Genomic DNA, 21,964 nt, shown 5'->3' with positions numbered 1-21,964 from the left:
AAAAAATGCCCATTTTAGCCACCTTCTATTAATATTTTGTCTTTCTTACATGTAAGATAGTACAAATATTAATAGAAGGAAGGAATAAAATAAGATACAAATTAAGACATAAATAAGAATCAAATAAAATGAAAATAAATAGATAAATAAAAATGAACAAATTAAGATAAAATAAAATAAGATATAAATACAAATAAAATAAATTAAGATATAAATATGAATAAAATAAGATAAAATAAAATAGAATAATAATAAATTATGTACAGAAGTGCAGAATAGTTAGAATTAGCTATGTATAAAAGCGATGGGTGATATATAGAAGGATATTTAAGTGTTAAGGATATTGCACAGTGTAATGCATGGTTATTGCACAGAGTACAGGTTACTGTTCAGTGATCAGAGGGAGATGGCCACAGGCAGGAATAACTTCCTGTGGTGTTCTGTGGTGCACAAAGTAATTATATTACAAAAGAAGAACTAAATGAGCCATGTCAGACTTGGTCTGATATTTAAATGAGATTTTGTAAAGTTAATTTTTTTTAAGCTTCTGTAAGGGTTTAGTTGGTTTTTGCCCCCCTCAGTGGTCAAAGAGGTATTGGTTAAAAAACTTCTCACTGGACCTTTATATATGTAATGACACAGCCAGGCAGGGCTCATTAAATTAACTACAAAGCTTGAATGAGAAAGAAAGCTTTGACTGACAGGTAGATAAAGCAATAGAGGACAGCCTTGAGGTTTCACTGTCAAAAAAGGGTGTGGATCGGTGACGATACCAAAATAGCAGCGTTGTAAATACATTTCATCGCTTTAAATCCACTCCAACAGACAGCGCTATCAACCAATGAGAAGCTTCGAATATCCTTGTTTTGATCTATCCGCCAATGGGTGTGAATGGAATTCCTAAGTGGGCGGGGCTACGACAGATCCGTTCCAAGCCGTATCGTTTGTGAGCTCCGGCAACAGATGGCGGCGGTGGCTGGGAGGACCTCTAGCACAAATTCAACGGGGTGGTGGTTCTGTAGGGGGAGTCCGGACCAGCTTCAAGAGAGGGACAGGACTTTCACAACCTATTCTTACTAATTCCAGTCTACAGTTTTGGGATTTCCCCCTTTTAAACCTTGGAATTCTCCTGAAGGCCGCAGAAGCCTCGGACTCGATTTATCAGCTCACTGATAGAAGGCATCTGAGGGACTGCTTGGAAAGTCTCTTGAAACGTGTTTCTCGATTTGAAGACTTGGATTTTTTTTTACCGTCTAGAGTCAGTTGTGTTTACTTGACTCATAAAAAATGAATTGATGCTAAAGAGAATTAAATTAACGAGACAAGCTAGCCAACTTGCTATGATGCTAGCTAGCTACTTAGCATTGAAACTTTAGCATTTTGAATGAATGAATGAAAAGCCAGACGCTTGAATTAAAGTAAAAACTGCTTGTTATTTCACTGTTTCCTGATACATACCAACAAATGGACAGGAATGCGGCTCCTGGGAGAAGGTGGACAGCAGCGATTTAGCATTAGTGTTGTGCTAATACTGACTATAGTCTGGTAATGTTAATGAGGTTGGGGGAAGCTAACTTTAGCTAGCTAGAATTTTTTTGCACTACTTGGACTTGGCTGCAATAGTGTGAAGCTTACACCCGGTTTGGAATGGGGAATACGGTGTCATGCTGCGTCTCACCCGAATCGAGCCCGAAGCTTCCGTCGAGACAACCGGCAGAGCGGCTGGAGGAGTTCCAGACCAGCACCGAAGTGAGCGATGACAACACGGTGCCCTACCTGCAGCACATCAGCGACAGAGAAGTCCTTGATGGTATGTATAAATCCATGTCACTTAGATTGCTTCAAACTTGTTTTCCCTTCATTGTATTTCAGCCCATTGAATATGAGTCACGCCCATAGTGTTTGTTTATAGGGAGATCCATCTTAATGCAGTCACTGTCATAGTGGAAAGCCTCCTGGTGACTCTCTCAAGCACACAGGTGATCTTTGGAAGGAGAACCAACACATTCAAGATTCTATACAACAGTATATGAATCCTTTAAAGATCTTTCAATGTCATATTTAACTTTCCAAGACTGATCTCAATACCCGAAGTTGTCAAGGAGTCGATACAGAGTACCAAGGCCTTTTTTATTCTATTTTATTTAACCTTTATTTAACCAGGTTGGTCCCATTGAGATCAAGGCTCTCTTTTCCAAGGGAGACCTGGCCAAGACAGTCAACAGCAAAAAAAACACAAGTTACAGACATACACACAGAGAACCAAAGTACACTTCACAAGCAGGAGGAGACGGTTGTAACAAGATACACTATAAACAACAACTTTCTAAAGATTCAGCTTCAAGGTCTTTCATTGTTGATTTAAAAATATTCAGTGACACCAGCTCCTTGAGTTTCAAGCCATTCTGCATTAAATTCCATGTTGAGGGTGCAGAATACCTAAAAGCCCTTTTCACAGTTTATGTACCAGCTTTTGGGACAGAACGCATTAAAAAGTCCTGGGAACACACTGCAGTGAGTACTGTCCAGCACTTTTCTGTGTGATAAGGACACATAGGTAGTGTGGCATCAACCAAGAATAGCCTTACAAATGAAAATGTACCAATGTACCAACATACAGGTCGCCTTGCAAGTGTGTGGGTCTTACAGAACAGCAGCTATACATGTCCCTCTAACCTCCTATGGGTGTGATACATATGCTCCTGTTCTTTTAAATGATTTTGTGGCAGCTAGGGATAACAGAGAGCCAAAATGAATCATGGTTCCAGGCCTGCACCATGCTCTCACAGTAACTTCACTTTATGTAGGGTTCAGATTTTTCTATTTAAGCCTCATTAAAACTGGGTGTGACAGATAGAAGGCTTCTGTTAGGTATGGGAACAACAATTGGTATTGGTTGTGGCAACAGATTTTGTTTGTGGACCAACATCTGACATCACATCATCCTCATAGTAAGACTGGTAATGGATTTTGGTGTGCCTTGCAAGACTTATTTAGTCAATAACAGTGACCAATCCAAATTAAATTATAAAATATATATTATTCACTGCTACATGAACACTTAGTAGTTTTTTTGTTTTTTTTCAAAGATCTGTTTATATGAATTTTTACACATTATATACAGAAATCAATGTAAACAATTAAAGCAAGCGAATCAATGAAAAATAAACTATAATGATAATAATAAATCATAAGAATTAAAAATAAAAGATAAATAAATAATAGTGAAAATACAATAAAATAGATAGGTTAAAAAAAGTGTAAAATAAACAATGATAATAATTAGACCAAAAACAAACTGAGAAATAAAAAGAGTAAACACAACATGTGATAATCTAAGCACAAAGTAATCTAAGGGTTGCCAATAGCTAGCTTGAGCTTCATCAAACTGCATCAAAATGATGCAAAAACATGGTCTCCTGGCCTCCATCTATGAGAAAGCATTGCATGGTAACACCAAATCATTTGTCTTATATATTCCCAGTTGTAATAAAATTGCATTTAGTTGTGCATCTCTGAGTTCCAGGCCTGATCCAGTGTGGCGGGGATCTGGTTCGTCACATCTCTTTGACCTGATCCTGCGTTTAAAGCCGTATTGGCAGTATTTTCCTTGCTGGTATTGGCATCAGAGCAACTCTACAACCAGTATAGATATACAAACGGGTTCGTCGTTTAATGTAACGAGATATAACAACCTGATGATAGATTCTCTTTGATGTCTGCAGGGAAAGACACAGACAGACACCCTATTGCCAAGTCGTCAGACGTGTTTACTGCCATCCCATCCTGCTGCCAGCAGTGCCTGATGGTACCGAGGATGATGATGACATTCTTGGCTCTCTATAGTCGGGCATCGCTTCGTTTTGATCACACTGGTGTCACGTTACCAAGTCTGACATTAACAATGAAAACAAGCCCCTTATCTCCTTGGCGCCACATTAACCCCTCAGATAGAAGCTATGAAAACAGACCATATTTCAGTTACGAAGTTTTATCCCTAAACGGAAGCGAAAGCCATTTTTATTCAAGCGTACGTGTCTTTGAACAAGCTGCATCTTGTGATGTGTTACTCATTGAAATTAACAGAGCATCACCACCCCCTGCTTTGGCAGAGAAACGGTGTAAATGAAGTGATAGTGTCTTAAGACCGCCTCTCATGCTGTGACCTCAAGCTGTGATACAGGCCCCTGATCGGGAAGGCATCTCAGATATGTCTCTGTGATGAGGGCCCCAAGCTCAGTTATGTACTGTCAGACACAAGTGTCGCCGCTCCTCATTGACTACCAGACATGCACAGTCAGTGTTCATTCCATTCATGTTGTTATGGACAGTCCGTAGTGTAATATGTGTGTGTGTGTGTGTGTGTGTGTGTGTCCAGTTTGGTGCAACCGGCTGTTGGCAGGGCGAGGGTCAGAATCAGTCCAGCAGCCCTTTCTACATTCCTCGTGTCTCTTCTTGCTGTCTTCACTTCACAAATGCAGCCACGGCCTAATCCTCAGTCCTTTATGTAATGTGCTGTCTGCACGGATTTAGATAAAGAACACAATTCTCTGAGCCGTGCTTGTGTATAAACCAGCGCTGTTGTGAATTTCACTTTCAGGCCTTTCATGTGTGCATTACTGGAGCTTACAGTCCTCTATAAATACCTCCATGTCTACAAGTAGTTAGCCTGCTGCAGTTAAACTTCTCTAAAGTCGACTGATTAGACTGTACATTCACATTTTGGTGATGCATAATTATCACTACACATAACTTTAGAGACACATTACAGTCGTGAAAGTGAGGTCACATACTGGTATCTTTTTAATGAATTAGTTGGAGTTTATTTGATTAGGACAGTGCACATTAATCAACATTTCAACAGTAGGCCTCAATGTAAATATGCCCGAATTAGCACAATAGCTACATTTCATCCGTAGTCCTAAGGCGGGTTCTTACATAAAACAACAAGATTTAAAATTCCAGGATGTCACAAGACAGTTAACAGGACACTACACGGACGGACTTACTACAGATTTTACATACACAACGTACACTTGAACAGCCAATCATGTCGTGGGGTGAGAGGTAGGTGGGGCTTAAAGACGTTAGGAACTGAATGTAAACACAGCTGAGAGGAAAACTCAAAACCTACCAGCTCAAAGCAGAGTCATTAGTCTGACGCTGTGTTGACTCTGAGTTCACTTTTAATACACTTTATTATTATATATACTTTCAGGATGTGGGTAAAGGAAGAGCACAGAGGCAACTTCTGCTGTTCATTTCAAACACATTTAATGTCCATCGCGACTGAGTACAACGGCGGAACACCAAACGACCGTGATGCGTTCACTGCACTGTGGAAAACAACATCACTCTGCTTGTAACCCATAGTAATCTAAAAGTGGAGAGCACAACTCAAAACAATACTCTCCTAAACTGATACACGGTATACAGTTTGATATAAATTTGTTGTAAATGTAAATCAAATTATGGAAATATCCTCAATCTGAGAAAAATAAGAATTTATTGATTTTATTTTATTTTTAAGTACTTTATTTATAATCATGCCTTTTATAATTTTACCATTGCTGTTGTTTTCTGTGTCTCTGTATTCTGTGAAGCACTTTGGGCTGCATGTTTTTATGTATGAAAGTTGCTTTATAAATAAAGTTGAGTTGAATGATGGAGGGGTAAGCCCATTCAAAACTTTAAAACAGGACAGATATCAGTTTAGATTTGAAAATGTTCAATGTTTAAAATATTATACTTCCTGAATATGCTGCAATAATGGAAATGGAGAGGTTTCCTGTCTAAGAGTTTGATGGTCTTCTTAAAGAGAGACTAATTTTAGTGATTTTTTTAATTTAATTTTAATTTTAGGGAAATTTAAAAAAGAAAATCTATTCAATAAACCGTCTTCTTAATCACAGAGACACTCTCAATCGACTGATATCTTCTCTGATGACTCTGAAAATGTGTGTGTGCTACTGTGTGTTTGAACAAAGTGTTTGCTGATGGTTTTCCTGTGTTTTTCTTTCCTTCTGTTTTTGTAACTACCAGGGAGTGAGAGCTGAGCAGCACACAAAGAGCCTTTGTTGTTGATTGTCTTTATGAATGGCTCGTGTGTACTTTATGTTTTCTCAGAGCTGGGCTTGGAGTCAAACCCGTCAGACCACGCCCGGGGAAGTACCATCTTCCTTAGCAAGTCCCAGACAGACGGTGAGCAATCCTGACACGACACAGTCAAAACAGTGATTCACATGAAGGAGAGCAAACGCACAAATCAGCTGATTTATTGAGGAACCGTTGACTACGTTTTATAACTACCCCATGCCTATTTAGTAGTTGTAATACTTGTGACAGTAACTGATGTCACTACACAGCTTGATTAATTAGAAGTGCATCACACAACCGTTAGACATCTCTAACAGTCAGTTCAATAAGTGATCAATCAGGCTGACTTTGAAGTCTTCGTCTTTTGCTGCTTGTAAACAATCCTCCAAGTTCAGGTGTGAGGCAACATTTCAGTCTGAGTGTTACCCTCTCTATCAGGATGCATCATATTCAGCTCTGAGCACTGACCCCTGCTTCTGTCTTGTCTTTGCTCAACTGTACATCTCTTTCTTTCTTTTCAGTACGAGACAAGAGGAAAAGCAACCACATAAATCATATCAGTCATGTAAGTGTCACAGTCATGAATCATAGATCTAATGGTTAAATGTTTAACTGTTCAGTTTTTAATGACCTGTTTGAATAGTGCCTGCTAATTTTAATCCAGAATGTCAAATATGTATTCAGTGTTAATCCATTATTTCATTCGCAGCCAGTGTGGAAAGCCTTTAAAACAACATTTGAGTCCTGACTGCTGAAGCTTTGTATTAAAACTGAAGGAGCTGTTCATAAAACTCAACAATCACATTCAAACAAAAGTTAACATGGAAGCTTATGACAGGGTGGGAATCGATAAGGTTTTATTGATACTGAGTTGACGCCGTTATCCATTCTGTTTATTGATCCAATTCTTTATCAAGTCCCTCATTAATGCCTGTTGATTCTCCACAGCCTGCATGCGTAGTGTTAAAGTTATCATGAGATAGGACACGCATACCTTCACTGTTCTGCTGTGATAGGATGTACTTATTGACCGGTGTTCTGGTTTAAAGAGTGACCCTGTTAACTTGTGTCTTTCACCTGAACTCATCTATGGTTGTTTTAAGATAAGATAAGGTATTACTTTATTGACCACTGTGGGGAAATCCGGTTGTTGCAGCAGCTCAGACACAAGTACAATCAAGAATATGTTTAAATAAGTAAAAATAAAATAGAAACATAAAATAATACAGATTTAAGATATATACAAATGTTACAAATGGTTTAAATAGTGGTGATTACAGGAAGTATTAAAAATGATTCAGTAGTGACAGGTTGACCTGGTGTGATTATGGTTTGGTTATGACAGATTAAGCAATATAATAAATAGATATGGGTGTGTAATATGACTGTATGAAGATAAAGAGTAGTGGAATTGTGCTATATAATAGTGCTATGATCAGTTGCAGTAAATAATAATAATGTAGTATGACATAATGTAATATTTAGTTACAAAAGCTTCTGAAAACTCTCTCAGGAATTCCTGTAGGTTTTCATTAAAGAGGTGTTTTATTAGTTTATTTTATTATGATATTGAAAACAGAATCGAGGGTGCATTCACAAAGACTCTTTGTGTTTCAACCAATGGCTGTCATGTCTGACAACTCGTAGGGCATTGGGCGGAAAGTTACCAGATAACAGGGTCACTCTTTAAGCTGAAACACCGGCAGTGTAGAGCATCAAACACATGGCACTACTCATATTTAATGCCGTGCTGCATTGACAAATGTTTCAGCATGTTGCTGATGTTTCTACCCTTGCTTGAAATCGACCATAGACATTACATGTTGTTGCTGTTAACGTCATTTTGTATAAAATTAAGCCACACTTTGACCGCCTCTGTCTCCTGTCCACCATGATGACTTCATTGACTGCTTGGTTGTTGGTTTTGTAAGGCACGCAGAGTGGAAGGCACTGATATGGGAACTGATCTCGATGTTTTGCTCAGTTGGAACTGGTTCTTGTTTCCCATCCCTCCATATAACTGATAAGATTTGTTTTTCTATTTCCAGTCATTGCACTGTAGAAACCTCAAATCATGTTCTCATACAAAACAAGAACAAAGATCAACAAGCAACCTCATCTAGCACTTGTGGCTTGGAGACACAAGTGCTAGATGAGTGCTTCCTTGAAGGAAAAATAAATTGTCCCCTTTAGTATTTCCAATCCTGCCTGAAAGCTCAGATTGCTTCAGCTAAATGTCTGGTTAAGACATCAGTGGCAACAACAACAACAGAGTCTCTATGAGACTGTTTAGAAGCCTCAGTCAAAAGAACTAAATGCTGCTTCCTGTTGTTGAATCTGTGATTTCAATGTCTCATCAAGGTATCTCCTGGACCACTGTCAAAAAAGTACAGCTCCTGCTCCACAATCTTCATCGATGACAACACGGTCAGCCAGCCAAACCTCAAAAGCACAATCAAATGGTGAGAATACCACACACAGAGTTATTAACACATAACGTGGAGATGTCCCAAAAGTCAATCATTTCACAGAGAAAATCCTGTTATGTCACAGGGATGTAATCCTGAAGTAATACTGAATGGATGCGTGACTAAACCAGATGTCCTCCTGGTTCAGGACTCTCCTCTGTAATGACATTATTTCAGTGAATGTGGAAACTCTTCATCAGGATTATGACGGCGTGTTGAGACGGGGATTCCTGCTGGATGTGTGCAAATGTTTTGTCACTGTGTTTGGTCTGACACATAAAATCATAGATAGAAACACACGGCATGCTAATCCGCTGTTAAGATTATTTTCACTGAAAATACAAAGCGAGAAAAAACTAATCAGAATGTTTCTCTGATCCCTCTCTTCTCTCTCCTCCCTCAGTGTCACGTTAGCCATATACTACCACATCAAAAACAGGTACATGCATATTACATTTAATCTGAGCTACATGTTTGTGGCACACTTGTGTTGTGTTTGATGTGTATTAATGAACGCACTGTGTGTTCTTTAGGGACTCTGACAAGTCACTGGACATCTTTGATGAGAAGTTGCACCCCTTATCAGTGAGTATGATGACCAGGTTCTTCACTAGTCAGCAACAGTTCAACTTATAACAGGGTTCCCACGCGTCCTGGAAAAACTGGAAAACCTGGAAAACAGTTGACCAATTTTCCAGTACTGCAAAACACCTGGAAAATGGGAGAAAAAGTGAAATGTCCTGGAAAATCACGGATTGTCCTGGAAAATTTTTCCAACATGACTGCGTGCGACCTGACAAGGTTAAAAAAAACACATCCCCATTCAACATGTGTGACCATTTTTGTCATTCAGATCTATTTAGGTCAATTTATGCACTGATTATTATTATCATTTATTTATTTCAGTTAAGATTCCAGATTCCTTTGCTGGCTCTTTTGTTTTTTACTTCGCTAATTTTCTAATTTTTGAGAAAAGAGAAAGCTGAGATGAGAGTTGCCCATCATTGTTACTTGGTTGCACGAATGAAGTGCTGTACATCTGCGGTTGCATTATTCTATAATCAATTTGCCATCATTTTTAATCATGTAAGAGATGATTTCATGGATAGCCATAGACTGCACGTCTTCAATGTAGACTTCCACTGAGAGGAACATATTAGACTATTTAGGAACTAAATTAGGAACTCAATTTGGACTGTCATACCAGCTTGATCATCAATGAAAATGTCCTTGAAATGTCCTGGAAAATGATCTCTGGAAAAGAGTGGGAACCCTGTTATAAGCCCTCTTCCATGCAGCCAAGCATACTCCAACCAACCCTGATTGTTAGCAGCACATAGAGCTGACTGGAAACAGCCGAGCACATGAAGGGTAGTGAACATTTCATGAAAAACAAAGAAGAAGAAACAGTTTTGTGTCGTACTCTCCTGCTGTTATTATAAGTGAATTACATTTGGTTGTAGTCTGGTGATAATCAGCTATGAGTGCTGCCTCATGCCACAGTGACTCTGTTTTAGCTCAGGTTTTGGAGGACCTCTCAAACCTGGAGTAGAGAGAAACTTCACACTGAGCTGATATTACACTCGATGGGATTCAAAAAAAAATCTCTCCGAGATTGAAAAATGCTGTTTGAGACTCAAGTACCCATGACCTTTGAGGGTCTCCACTTGGGTCACATTCTGTGTCTGGAAAAGAGGAGTGATACAAAGCTACTGCAAGTGCTTTTGGCAGCCAGTAAAAAAAATCAATCACTAGAAGGTGGCTTAAACCAGCAGCGCCCACTGTGGATGACTGGTTTGGAATCATTTTGGAAATGTTTAAAATGGAGAAATTGCCGTACTCTCTGAGGATCCACTGAACAAATTCTGTCAAATTTGGAATAAGTGGATTCAATTTAAAACCTAGTGTGGGCAGATTTTGTATGACTCCACCAACAAGGTGTTAGCCCTCCCCTTAGAGAATAAAACACAAGTGTAAGCTCCCCTAGTTCCTAAGTATATAGTTATATATCTCTCGGTTTGTATAAGGGATACATGCAGGATTATTACTGTTCAATAGTTTGCAGTAGAAGTGAGAGGTCTAAGTGTTGATTAATGACTGAAGAGGTGAAGATTAATGTACATGTGTGTGTAAAATTCAAGAGTAGACATGGATGCATTCACCTGGAAAGACAATGGAGGACCGAAACATTTCAGGACTGAGTGGACTTAGACAGGCCATCAGTGCATTGGCATATTAAAGACTACATAACTACAAGTATCTAAGTGTTGTAAATTTTGTGATGTTACCCTTTCCCAAAAAAAAGAAGATATTTCTTCTCATATAAACTCCCAGACTGAAGTGACTCTCCCTGACATGTCAGTTTAGTGCAGAAAGTTTAAGCTCTTTCTTCACACACAAGAGCTGCTTAGCTTCAGAGATACTTGTCACTGTCTCTGACATTTCTCTGTGTGTGTGTGTGAACTGTTTCTTCTTCACAGAGAGAGCCAGTGCCTGACGAGTACTGCCGTGTAGATCCAGAACACAAACTGATCTACCGCTTTGTCAGAACACTCTTCAGCGCCGCCCAGCTCACTGCAGAGTGTGCCATCGTCACTCTAGTAAGTCTGTCTCTCTTTTTATTTAGGAGTGTTTACATCCTACATTAATGGTTGCTTCTAAAGATGTCTCAATCTGTGGTGTTTTATGAATTTAGTATAGCATGATTGATACTTTATTAAAGAAAGAGTGTGTTGTTAAAAGTAGTTCATGTTAAATGCAGTGGTGTTACTTAGTCACCAGAGGGCAGTAAAGTCCTGCAAACTGGCATTGTCCCAGATGACAGGGAATAGAAGACTGTCATGTGTAGCAATCACACAACACAGAAGCTGCATTTGAGTGTTTCCAATCAATTACTTATCAAAGCAGAATAAAATGACACTTGACACCTCAGACATGTTTTCAAAAGAGAAAGTCCTTTTCTACAAAATAAACTGATAAAAACCAAGTGAACTGTTCTGTATCCAGCTGCCCAAATCTCCCCAGTTCCAGGACTTCCTAAAACGTAGTTCTTCTTTCTCCTCCAGGTATACTTGGAACGTCTGCTGACCTACGCTGAACTTGACATCTGCCCCTCTAACTGGAAGCGCATCGTCCTGGGAGCCATCTTATTGGCCTCCAAGGTCTGGGATGACCAGGCTGTGTGGAACGTAGACTACTGCCAGATCCTCAAAGACACCACTGTGGAAGACATGTGAGTGATCTGTGATATTAATGATTAATAGATAATTGATCGTTAACATTTCCAAGGATCAATAATGGAGAATACTTAAAATTTACATCCCTAGTTTGTCCTCTTTTATTTTGAGAGGACAGGACAGTGGATAGACGAGGCAACTGAGAGAGAGCAGGGGAATGACATGCAGGAAAGGTACTGCAGCCTGGAATCGAACCCGAGACGACCGCTATAAGGGCACGGGACTTAACCATTAGGTCAAGCCCGCGCCCACATTTCTACTTTTGATGAATCTACATCACGATGTTGGATTCTAGCTCCGGTTCATACAGCTGAATTAAGCTTGAGTGAAGCCTCTGTGTAACTCACTATTTACAGTGAAACTGAGACTCACCAGAAACAGATGAACGGGCGCTACTCTGAGGGATGTGACGAACCAAGAAATTACAGCATTCACTAAGCGAAGCAGATTTCACATTGCTCTCAATCTTGACCAGATGATGACTTCATTAACACAGGGGTCCGTTTATGGATGTAGTGATATCTTCATTGTTGAAAAAGGAGTCCTATTTATATCACTCCTCTAATATTTGGGCTTCTGAGCACCTGAGATATAGACAAAAGAACTTCTCATCAGATACCACAGAGCTCTGTGACTGTACACTGCTCTTCTAATAACGGAGATGTAACAACAAAGACGCACTTAAAGCAGACAGAAGAAGGGAAGTGCTGGACGAGATGGAAGCTGCAGCATCTCTCGCTTGGGCTGGTGAAGAGGCCAGGGGCTGCACTTGGAGCACCCGGGCTTTATTTCCTACAATTGCTTTCCCTCTTTGTGTGTGTGTGTGTGTGTGTGTGTGTGTGTGTGTGTGTGTGTGTGTGTGTGTGTGTGTGTGTGTGTGTGTGTGTGTGTGTGTGTGTGTGTGTGTGTGTGTGTGTGTGTGTGTGTGTGTGTGTGTGTGCGCGTGCGTAAAAGAGGTTGAAAGTGCCTCCTTGTTTTTTGTGATTTGGAAAGGTGCGTTCACTGCCTGCATCCTTCCTCTCTGCCCATGAGCCTCCATCCGTCTCTCTCTCTCTCTCTCTCTCTCTCTCTCTCTCTCTCTCTCTCTCTCTCTCTCTCTCTCTCTCTCTCTCTCTCTCTCCCTCTCTCTCTCTCTCCCTCTCTCTCATATATGTCTGACCCGCACTCTCGGCGCTCTGATTTCATAGCCATCACTGAAGTGTCTTTGTAAGCTGGGTCGGGTCTGCATGGAGGGATGGAGGAAGGAGGTGTAGAGAGGGAAACAGACACACAGACAGATAGAGAGAGAGAGAGAGAGAGAGAGAGAGAGAGAGAGAGAGAGAAATGCAGGGGAGGGTCTCAAGTGCTCTCACTGCTTCTACATAATGGCCCCCAGCTCTCGCCCACTCCATTAGTTGCCCCGGGAGACCAGACATCACACTCACACACTCAGGCTCACTCTCATCACCTTTGCTGACCAACAAAGCCTCCTAGATGCTGTCTCCTTGGCGACCACCTCCCTTAGCTGTGATGATGAGGAGGAGGAGGAGGAGGAAGGCTGATGAGGATGATGGAGGTTGTAGTCTAGAAAGATGAAATGTGATATTGATAGATGTCTGATTGAGTGAGTGTGTGTTTATGATATTCTGCGTCTTGTTGTTTTGAAAGTCAGAGCAGAGAAAAGTTCAACCTTTAATCGTGTATCACTTTTGTTATTACAGCTGAGCGTCACAATAACTTCACACGAAACAGACAAACGTGGCACAAAACACAGACAGACACCTGATGCAATGTAACCATAGACTGTATAAATAATGGACGTGGTATCCGTGACGTCACCCAACTGATTCTGAGGCCAATCGTCGGCGGGAGCCATATTGCTGCTGTCGAGCGATTGTGACATAAAGAGGCGGGCTTTGAGCCTCCTAGCGAACAGCTACAGTGTTCCCGCCTGTCAATCAAGTCAGCTGTGCCTCTCATTGGAAGACTTGTAATCTCAATATCTTCGAAATTGCCGCGTTATAAAAAAATTCACCCCCCGTACAGTGTGTGCCGATCGAGACATGAGCTATCCAGACTCATAGACTGTAAATAAAATGGACAGCGTTGCTCCGCCTCTTCCTGTTGTACGGTTCTGAAGCCAAAAAATCCCGCTCCTGGGCGCCGCCATTGTGCAGCCAGAGCCTGTGAAGCCTTTGTAATAAGCTCCGCCCTACAGCGTGACGTCACAAGACGCTGTGTGTCCTTTGAAGTTTCCCTCTACGGCGGCTGTGAATCAAAGGAAACCAGGAAGTAAAACCCCGTTTTTTAAACTCTAATAACTAACGAAAAAGAAACTTCAGGAAAAAGAGGCCTTGGACACAAAACAGTCAAATACTAACTACATATCACCACAGCATACGGATGTGAGAAACATTCGTACGATGTGTATGTTTTTTTTAAAGTTTGACTGCTCCCCCATTCAAATGAATGGGGAGACGGATTTTTTGACCTATACTGCAGCCAGCCACCAGGGGGCAGACACTCTGCTGAAAGCTTCACCACCAGGGTCGCGTCCGGCTCGCTTGTCCAGACTACACATGTTTATTTCTGCTGTAAAAGATCGGCTTTTTTGAATTGGTGTGTATGTGGTTTCCGGTACTTCCGGAGCCAGCCTCAAGTGGATCCTTGATGAACTGCAGTTTCTAACACTTCCGCATCGGCTTCATATTTTTAGACCGGAGGTTGCCGCTTGGTTAACCCTAAGAAAAACTGACACGTATTTATTTACTCATTTATTTATTTATTTTTTATCTTTGTCTTCTTTCAGAGTTCTATGAGTCATGTGCTTTCTTATATTTAAATGCACATGTCAGCCAGAACATGGCTTACCATCATTAATTGACAACATGCTGGCTTAACTCTACTTACTGCTAACAACTGACTCACCTCACCTAATATTTTCTTCTCATGGTTGCCTGGACACTGCCCTTGATTATACCCCCAGGAAGAACAGCTAGACTCACTACTCTGTTCGACTTGAACAAGTTTAGTCCCGTCTTTGATGCCTCACTAAAGAAAGAAGTGATGGTAAAAAGGTGAACTGGTTCCGCTATTGTTGTTTATCGATTGTGACCCTGTGACCGAAGGAAGCGCTTGGACACGGAAATCTTATTTTGAAAGTGTGTTACGACCGACTTAACAACCGTATTGGTATGAGTATATGTTACTGGGCTTTAGGGCAGTCAAAATTGCTCCAAAATGACGTTCGAATATTCGCTCTAAAAAAAAACCCATAGGTTCAAACCATTCAAATATCTATATTTGCGCATTATGTGGACAAACTAATACAAGGAGACATAACTACTTGTATATGTATTTTTATTTCAGATTTAACATGCCTAAAACATACCTACACATTACAAAACAAGTAAATGACCTAATGGTCTATACCGTAACACTTTGAAGACAGGAGACCTCTCGCTCGCTCGCTCCCCCCTCTCTGTGCGCAATGCACTGAGTGCTGAACAAGACTTGTGCGAGCAATTAAAGGTCCCGACTCTTGTCCCTAATATAGTCAGTGATTGAAGCAAATATTATTAATATTAATTGAAGTTAAAGTTAAAAACGAAAAAGTAGTCCACTTACCTTCTTGGCACTTGTCTAAAAAAAAGAGGAAAAACTGCATTTTACCCCAGTGTCATTGATTGTCTGGCTCTTTTAGTCCACTGTCAATGTAGGGTCTTAGGCCTGACAGGTTATTTGCTAAAAACACAAGACAGTTCACATGTGAAGAGGCCAGTGCCGATCAGACAGTCCACATGTGAAGAGGCCAGATCTCTATTTATTCACTATGTTCCCAGCGGAGGAAAAGACGCGTTCAGGGCGCAGGATCCGGGGACGGAAGGATTTCTCTCTGCCGTCTGCTTCACGCTGTGCATGTGTGACTCCTGTGACCTGTCCCTGACCCGTCATGCAGTGTGCCCACTCACAAAGCAGCCGCTGATGTGTTTTTTTTCCACAGTCGAATATTAATTTTCACAATCGAATCTCCGTTTTTTTTTTATATTCGAATTTAGAATATTCGTTGACAGCCCCACTGGACATTCTATGAATGTGTATCTGTGACAAACCTAAGCGGCAACCTCCGTCCACAAGAATTGAAGCAGCAGACTCAATGGTTGACATGTGATGCGTTCTATTCCTTTAGTCCTTCCTGGCTGACAGATTGTGGAGCTTGCAGTGATTCAAATCAAACCATGTCTGTTTGTTCAAAGTGGCTCCTCCTTTAGCTTCACCTGGGTCACCGATGTTTGAAGCTTTGAGCTCTCTGGCAGCTAGCTTAGTGGAAGCATGTTGTTCAGTTATGCGCGTCGTGACTCTTGGCGGTGGACTAAGTTCTCCTTCCTGCACATAGACTGCGACTCACCACTCTTGTCCTTTACCTCCAGCAGGGACAATAATGCTGGGATTTCAGAGATAGACTTCACACCTGAATGATCATCAGCACAAGATGTTCTTTCTTTCTCCCAGGGTAGAGTAGAATCATTAACCTGATGTAGTTGTCGTCTGTTTGATGTTAAATAACAGGTCATTATTGAGTTTGATAGTAACCTAATGTCCCGATAGTTACTGTAAATGGCATTGGAGTTACAGAAATCTGCTACTTAATAATGCATTTCAACACTGGTGACAATTCACTCTGACCAATCAGAGGTCAGCAGTGTTTTTGTCATCTCTTATTGGACTTTAATCAGCTTGTTGGAAACTCAGGGAGGAAGTGAAACACCCTCCAAAAAATGACAAATACTGTCAACAACTTTTGGGTTTAGAAAATCAAAATAAGTTTGAAGCTCATGAGATTGAGTACAACACTTTGGAAAGTCACCGCCTGAGAAGTTGACTTTGCTACACTGAAGGGGTTGCAGGACTTAAAACTTGTTCCCAGGATTTCAATCTTGCACTGAGTCGTAGTTTCCTGTAGAACAGAATCCTTGGTCTGAGTTTTAGAATGAAGTCAGAAAAGTGTTGCCTTTGGAATAACCCCCGACTTATCTTCCCTTTCTCCAGGAATGAGATGGAGCGCCACTTTCTGGAGCTGTTGCAGTTCAACATCAACGTGCCAGCCAGCGTCTATGCCAAGTACTACTTTGACCTGCGGCAGCTGGCTGATGACAACAACCTCAATTTCCCTCTGGAGCCTCTCAACAACCAGCGAGCCCAGAAACTGGAGGTGAGTTTCTGAGACCTCCAGGAGTAGCTTCAGTTTGTCTCAGAGAATAACACATCCTGTAACATCCTCTGAGGGCTGCATGGAGGCTGCTGCACTTTGATGTGTGGATAGAGGGATATGTTTCCCATGGGTTAAATGTTAAATGTTAAACAGAGGGTTTACATTGTTGATCATTTTCCGAGTAGTTTGTTGTAACTCTTCTTTTCTCTCTCCAGGCCATTTCAAGACTTTGTGAGGACAAGTACAAGGACCTGAGTCGAGCCGCAATTAGACGATCCTTCAGCGCAGACAACCTGATAGGTATACGACACACCAACGCTGTGCTCTCATAGGTCAGACCTCTGCTCTCTGAAGACCCAGCTGCCCCACAGCCAGTCCTGGACAAACAGAGCCACCACCACCACCACCACCACCACCACCACAGCCCTGAGGCAGGATTCAGCCTGAGAATGCTGCTTACTGTTTCACCTGCCTGAACAGTAACCGGCATGGCGGCTGGAGAGCTGTGCGATTGTCAAATTTAACTTGAAATTCAGGTGTTAACCCAAAACTTCACTACACGATTATTATTTTATGTATCTCATATTTATTTCTTAATTATCCCGTATTTCCAGGACGGAGCGTTAATAAGAACGGCTCTGCTGTCTCTGAGGGGAGTCTCTGTAGTGTTATCAAAATGTTCTTTTCCTCACAGCCAGAAGAGATGAGGCTGCTGTGCATTCAGGGTTTTTAGTACTTGTCAACAAACTTCATGGAAAGACCAAAACAACAATGTTTATGTGTCTCTGTACTTTGTGACCTCTCTGCCCGCCTGTAGGAGTCTGAAAAACACTCAAATAAGCCGCTGTCTTTACTGAAGGAATAGCTCTTTAAACGGGTCACGCATGTATAGTTATTAGTATTAACCTAAAACATGCAGCTGTGTCATCACAGTGTACTTGAATTCAAACAGAAGGAGGTTTTGCATATTTGTGGGACTATTTTTAGCGGTGGATTGATACACTTTGCTGCTCAAAGTGAGTATTTAAAGCAGAAGAGAGGTGGAGCATCATGTCATCATGCTGAAAGGACAAGAATGGAGCTCTGTGGCAAAGATGAATAAGATGCATCAGGTGACGTTGGCTTCCTTGTTGCTTCTGTCTTTTCATGGGATTTGTTGACACGCTTTTCAAAAAGGCTCATAACATCAGACGCAGAAGTTGTTCCTTGTAAATTAGAGTTAAATCTAAAAGTTGTTTTTGAGTGGGGGTGTCATGATTGTCAAAAAGCATGACATTTGATCTTCAAGTCACGACTTGATTCAGTTTAAATAGTTTATCTTGATGTGGTTTTGATGATATCCACTTAAAGCTGCAGTTGGTAGGATTGGGGTAAAACAACAGTACTTATTTTGCACTGTGTTCGGCAAAAAAGTCACAACACTCATCAACAGCCATCAATTAATGAGGTATTTTGAGATTATGGTGAGACCTCTGTATTTTCCTCTGCCTCTGTATCCAGAAATCTATAAAGTCCAATCACTCCCGTCAGCTCTGACCAATTAGGGGTGAGTATTGCCAAGAACCTCACGATACGCATCATGATACTTGGGATAGAATCACAATATATCACGATAGCACAATATTGTGATATATTGTGATATTCTACACAGTAAACTAAGAAAAAATAGGGATGGTGTAAATGTAAATTACACAATATTACTCAAAATTGAAAGGACAAATTAAGTCAAAACTGTTTGATTGAAAACAACTTATCCACTTTATTGTTTCTGAAATAATGAAGTCGTATTTTAGGTCCAACTCGGCTAAAATGTGAATTATTATTATTACAAAAATATCTATATTAAGAGTTGAAATACCGATATCATATTGGAGGTTAAAGTATCGCGATATATTGCTGTATCCATATTTTTTCACACCTCTATGACCAATCAGAGCCACTCTCCTGATTGGTCCTCCTACATCGTCCTGATTGAGCGTGCACTAGATCTGTTTGTGGGCGGGGCTTACAGGAGCAGAGAGGGGTGTAGTGAGAGGGGAAATCTGGTGTGGAGGGGTCGTGTTGACATTCGATCTCTCCCTGAATGGTTTATTCCAGGACTACCAACAGCAGCTTTAAAGCATCAGCTACAAAATGTAGTCTCTGAAGTCAGCCGAACATTGGTGGATGATTCTGTTTCAAAAAACCTCTGAATATTGCCACACAGGTGACTTTCCAGAAGTAGATCTGTTGAATTATGGGAACTGAGGCTACATCCACAGAAGTAAGCAACACAGTTGTCACTCCAAAACATTTTTTAGCTTCGTCTTTTTCTGACACTATCAAGAAAAAGTTGTAAAAAGTTATCAGATCAGGTTATTGACTTCAAAGCTTTGTATCATTTTTAATCAATAATCATAATCATGACACCCCCTCTCATGAGATATTGATTTGTTTACGGTTGAGTCCAACGCTTTATGACTTTATATTTAGTAAATTATCTACACGTTTTGTATTCTTTTTGTATTTGGATGGAGCAAACGGCATGTTTCAGAGATAAAGTATTGAGCTTAATATTCCACAGGAGCTGACTGAAGTAAACAAACCTTCAGTCAGCTGTAAATCAGGAGTGCCAACCTGAAGTCAGTGTCACGTATCAGATACACGTCATGTGGTCAAATAGAAACTGTTTACAGAATCTGGATCAGTGTTGCTCCAGAGTGTCTGGGTACAGATGAGGGTTGGGTCTGAGTATTGTCCCCCTTAAAAAATCCTGCCATCCTGACCTCCAAGAGCCCCTAAACTGATTTACAGAGTCCGTGCTCGCCCCAGGCCCCGACCAGAGCTTTGAACAAACTACATAGATACTGAGGGGGAAAGACTGATGGGTACTCCCCTCCTTTTTGCTTACTATGTAGGCTACTAGCTGTGAAATTTGTCTTGTTTTTAATTGAAAAAAAAAAACATTTGCAGATGGAGTATTTTAAATAAACACTAATCATGTAACAAAGAAATACTGTCCTCATTTTGTTTGTGTGATGTGACTTTTAAGGTGTTAGATGTGTGGCATGGAATCCTTCGCTTGAACTAAAACATGAAACCCTTACTTACCTCCATGAAATGCTTACTGTGCAGTTTCTACTGTTCGTGGTCACATGGTGATGATTTCCTCTTTCAACAGGGGATTATGGGAGTTGTTGTCTTTATTTTTAAATAACACCTATTAAACATGACTTTAGCCAAAAGGTTGATAACCAGTCTGGTTGAATACATACATTACCAGTCAAAGGTTTGGAAACACCTTCTCATTCAAGGGTTTGTATTTATTTTAATTATTTGAAATACTGTAGATTAATACTGAAGATGTAAAACTATGAAAGAACATATATGGAATTATTTAATTCACAAAAAAGTGTTAAACAAAGCAGAATATGTTTCATATTTTAGATTCTGTAAAGTAGCCCCCTTTTTCCTTCATGACAGCTTTGCACACTCTTGGTATTCTCTCAGTCTGCTTCATGAAGTGGTCTCCTGGAATGGTTTCTAATTAACATGAGCCTTGTTAAGAGTTCATTTGTGGAATGACTTGCCTTCTTAATGTGTTTGAGACCATCAGCTGTGTTGTGTAATTTGACATAGAGTGGTCTAGACCTCCTATGTTTGTAAAAGCGTCTTGAGATAACATTTGTTGTGATTTGGCGCTATACAAATAAAGGTTGATTAATTGATTGATTGATTGTTCACAGGTAGGGTAAGTACACGATGGATAGTTCTATTTGACTACTGTTGTAATCCAGATTATGGCAAAACCAGATTATTTCATAGTTTTGATGTCTTCAGTATTAATCTACAATGTTGAAAATAATTAAAATAAATAAAAACCATTGAATGAGAAGGTGTGTCCAAACTATTGACTGGTAATGTATGAGATCAGCGTCTCTTTAGTCTTAGTTTGAAACAATCGTAGAAATGTTAACCCATGTTTACCTTTAGTGATCGAATGTGGTCTTTAGTAATTACAAAGTATGAAGGAATATGACTATATTTATAAACAAAATGAATATTCTACTACCTTGAATAAAGTTATGGATGTTTTACTTGGCATTTCTGGAGTCCTCGTCACAGTGGTCGCTTGCCACAACCCCTTGCTGCATGTCTTCTCCTGCCCTCCATCCCTCAGATGTTCTACCTTTCTTCAGCTTTACCATCAAATTTAAAGGCTGAAAAAGTCCCCCCAAAATCTAAATGATGGACACTCAAAGTTTGAACATTGTTGTAAATCAGGCATGTCCAAAGTACGGCCCGGGGGCCAATCGCGGCCCAAGGTCCATTTATTTGTGGCCCCAAGCTTCCATCTTAAAATGTGTTATTTATAGCACAGAAGTTAATCACCTTCTGAACCATCTGTACATTTGCAGTTTCTTTCAAGTGCACAAACAAAACTAAAGTCAATCCAGAAACATCTCAAAAAGCTTCATATGGACTACTTTTATAAAGCCAAAGCTCAAAGGAGGAAACACAAGAACTCTTAAAGCTGACAGGTTTTCAAATTAATGTTTTTATCATGATGTGAAAAAGTTCTTGATGAACACTAAAAGTTCAGAAGACACAAAAGAGGACACAAGACAAGATACAAATTAGGAAATTGTACAGAAAAGGCAAAATTTTGTGCATCAAAAATGTTCAGAACTCAGGGAAATAATTCTTTTGTTATAAAATGTTGTCTGCTGGTCAGAAAAGTCTTAAAAACGACATGAAAAAGAAGTGTGATGAAATCAAGATCGTGATCCTGCCATAGGAAAATAATGATACAATATTTTTTTCTAATGAAAAACATTTTCCTCCAGAAGAAGATAACGTTTGCTCATGTTTACATGGCTTGTGGAGAACTGAGGACTTCCTAGTTACTGATTTATTGAGAAAAAAATTGAAATGATTGTTATTAAATAATATTTCATATATAACTTTTAGGATTCCAAAGTCTCAGTAGGAGC

General features: G+C 40.2%; 1 protein-coding gene across 1 annotated transcript; it reads left to right on the top strand.

Moving 5' to 3' along the window:
- Nucleotides 1-912: 912 nt before the first annotated feature.
- ccnyl1 (cyclin Y-like 1) lies at nt 913-19,984 on the top strand. Its single transcript, XM_034694112.1, has 10 exons — nt 913-1,810; nt 6,127-6,201; nt 6,618-6,661; nt 8,458-8,558; nt 8,968-9,003; nt 9,098-9,149; nt 11,045-11,164; nt 11,630-11,796; nt 16,829-16,991; nt 17,207-19,984. Exons 1-10 carry the CDS (start codon nt 1,648-1,650, stop codon nt 17,321-17,323), a joined length of 1,038 nt encoding a protein of 345 aa, XP_034550003.1. The 5' UTR covers nt 913-1,647; the 3' UTR covers nt 17,324-19,984.
- The last annotated feature ends 1,980 nt before the right edge of the window (nt 19,985-21,964 follow it).

This window comes from Notolabrus celidotus, chromosome 10, assembly GCF_009762535.1.
Source record: "Notolabrus celidotus isolate fNotCel1 chromosome 10, fNotCel1.pri, whole genome shotgun sequence".
Lineage (NCBI taxonomy): Eukaryota > Metazoa > Chordata > Actinopteri > Labriformes > Labridae > Notolabrus > Notolabrus celidotus.
Note: the sequence above shows the minus strand (reverse complement) of the source record. Positions and strands in the feature narration are given on the sequence as shown.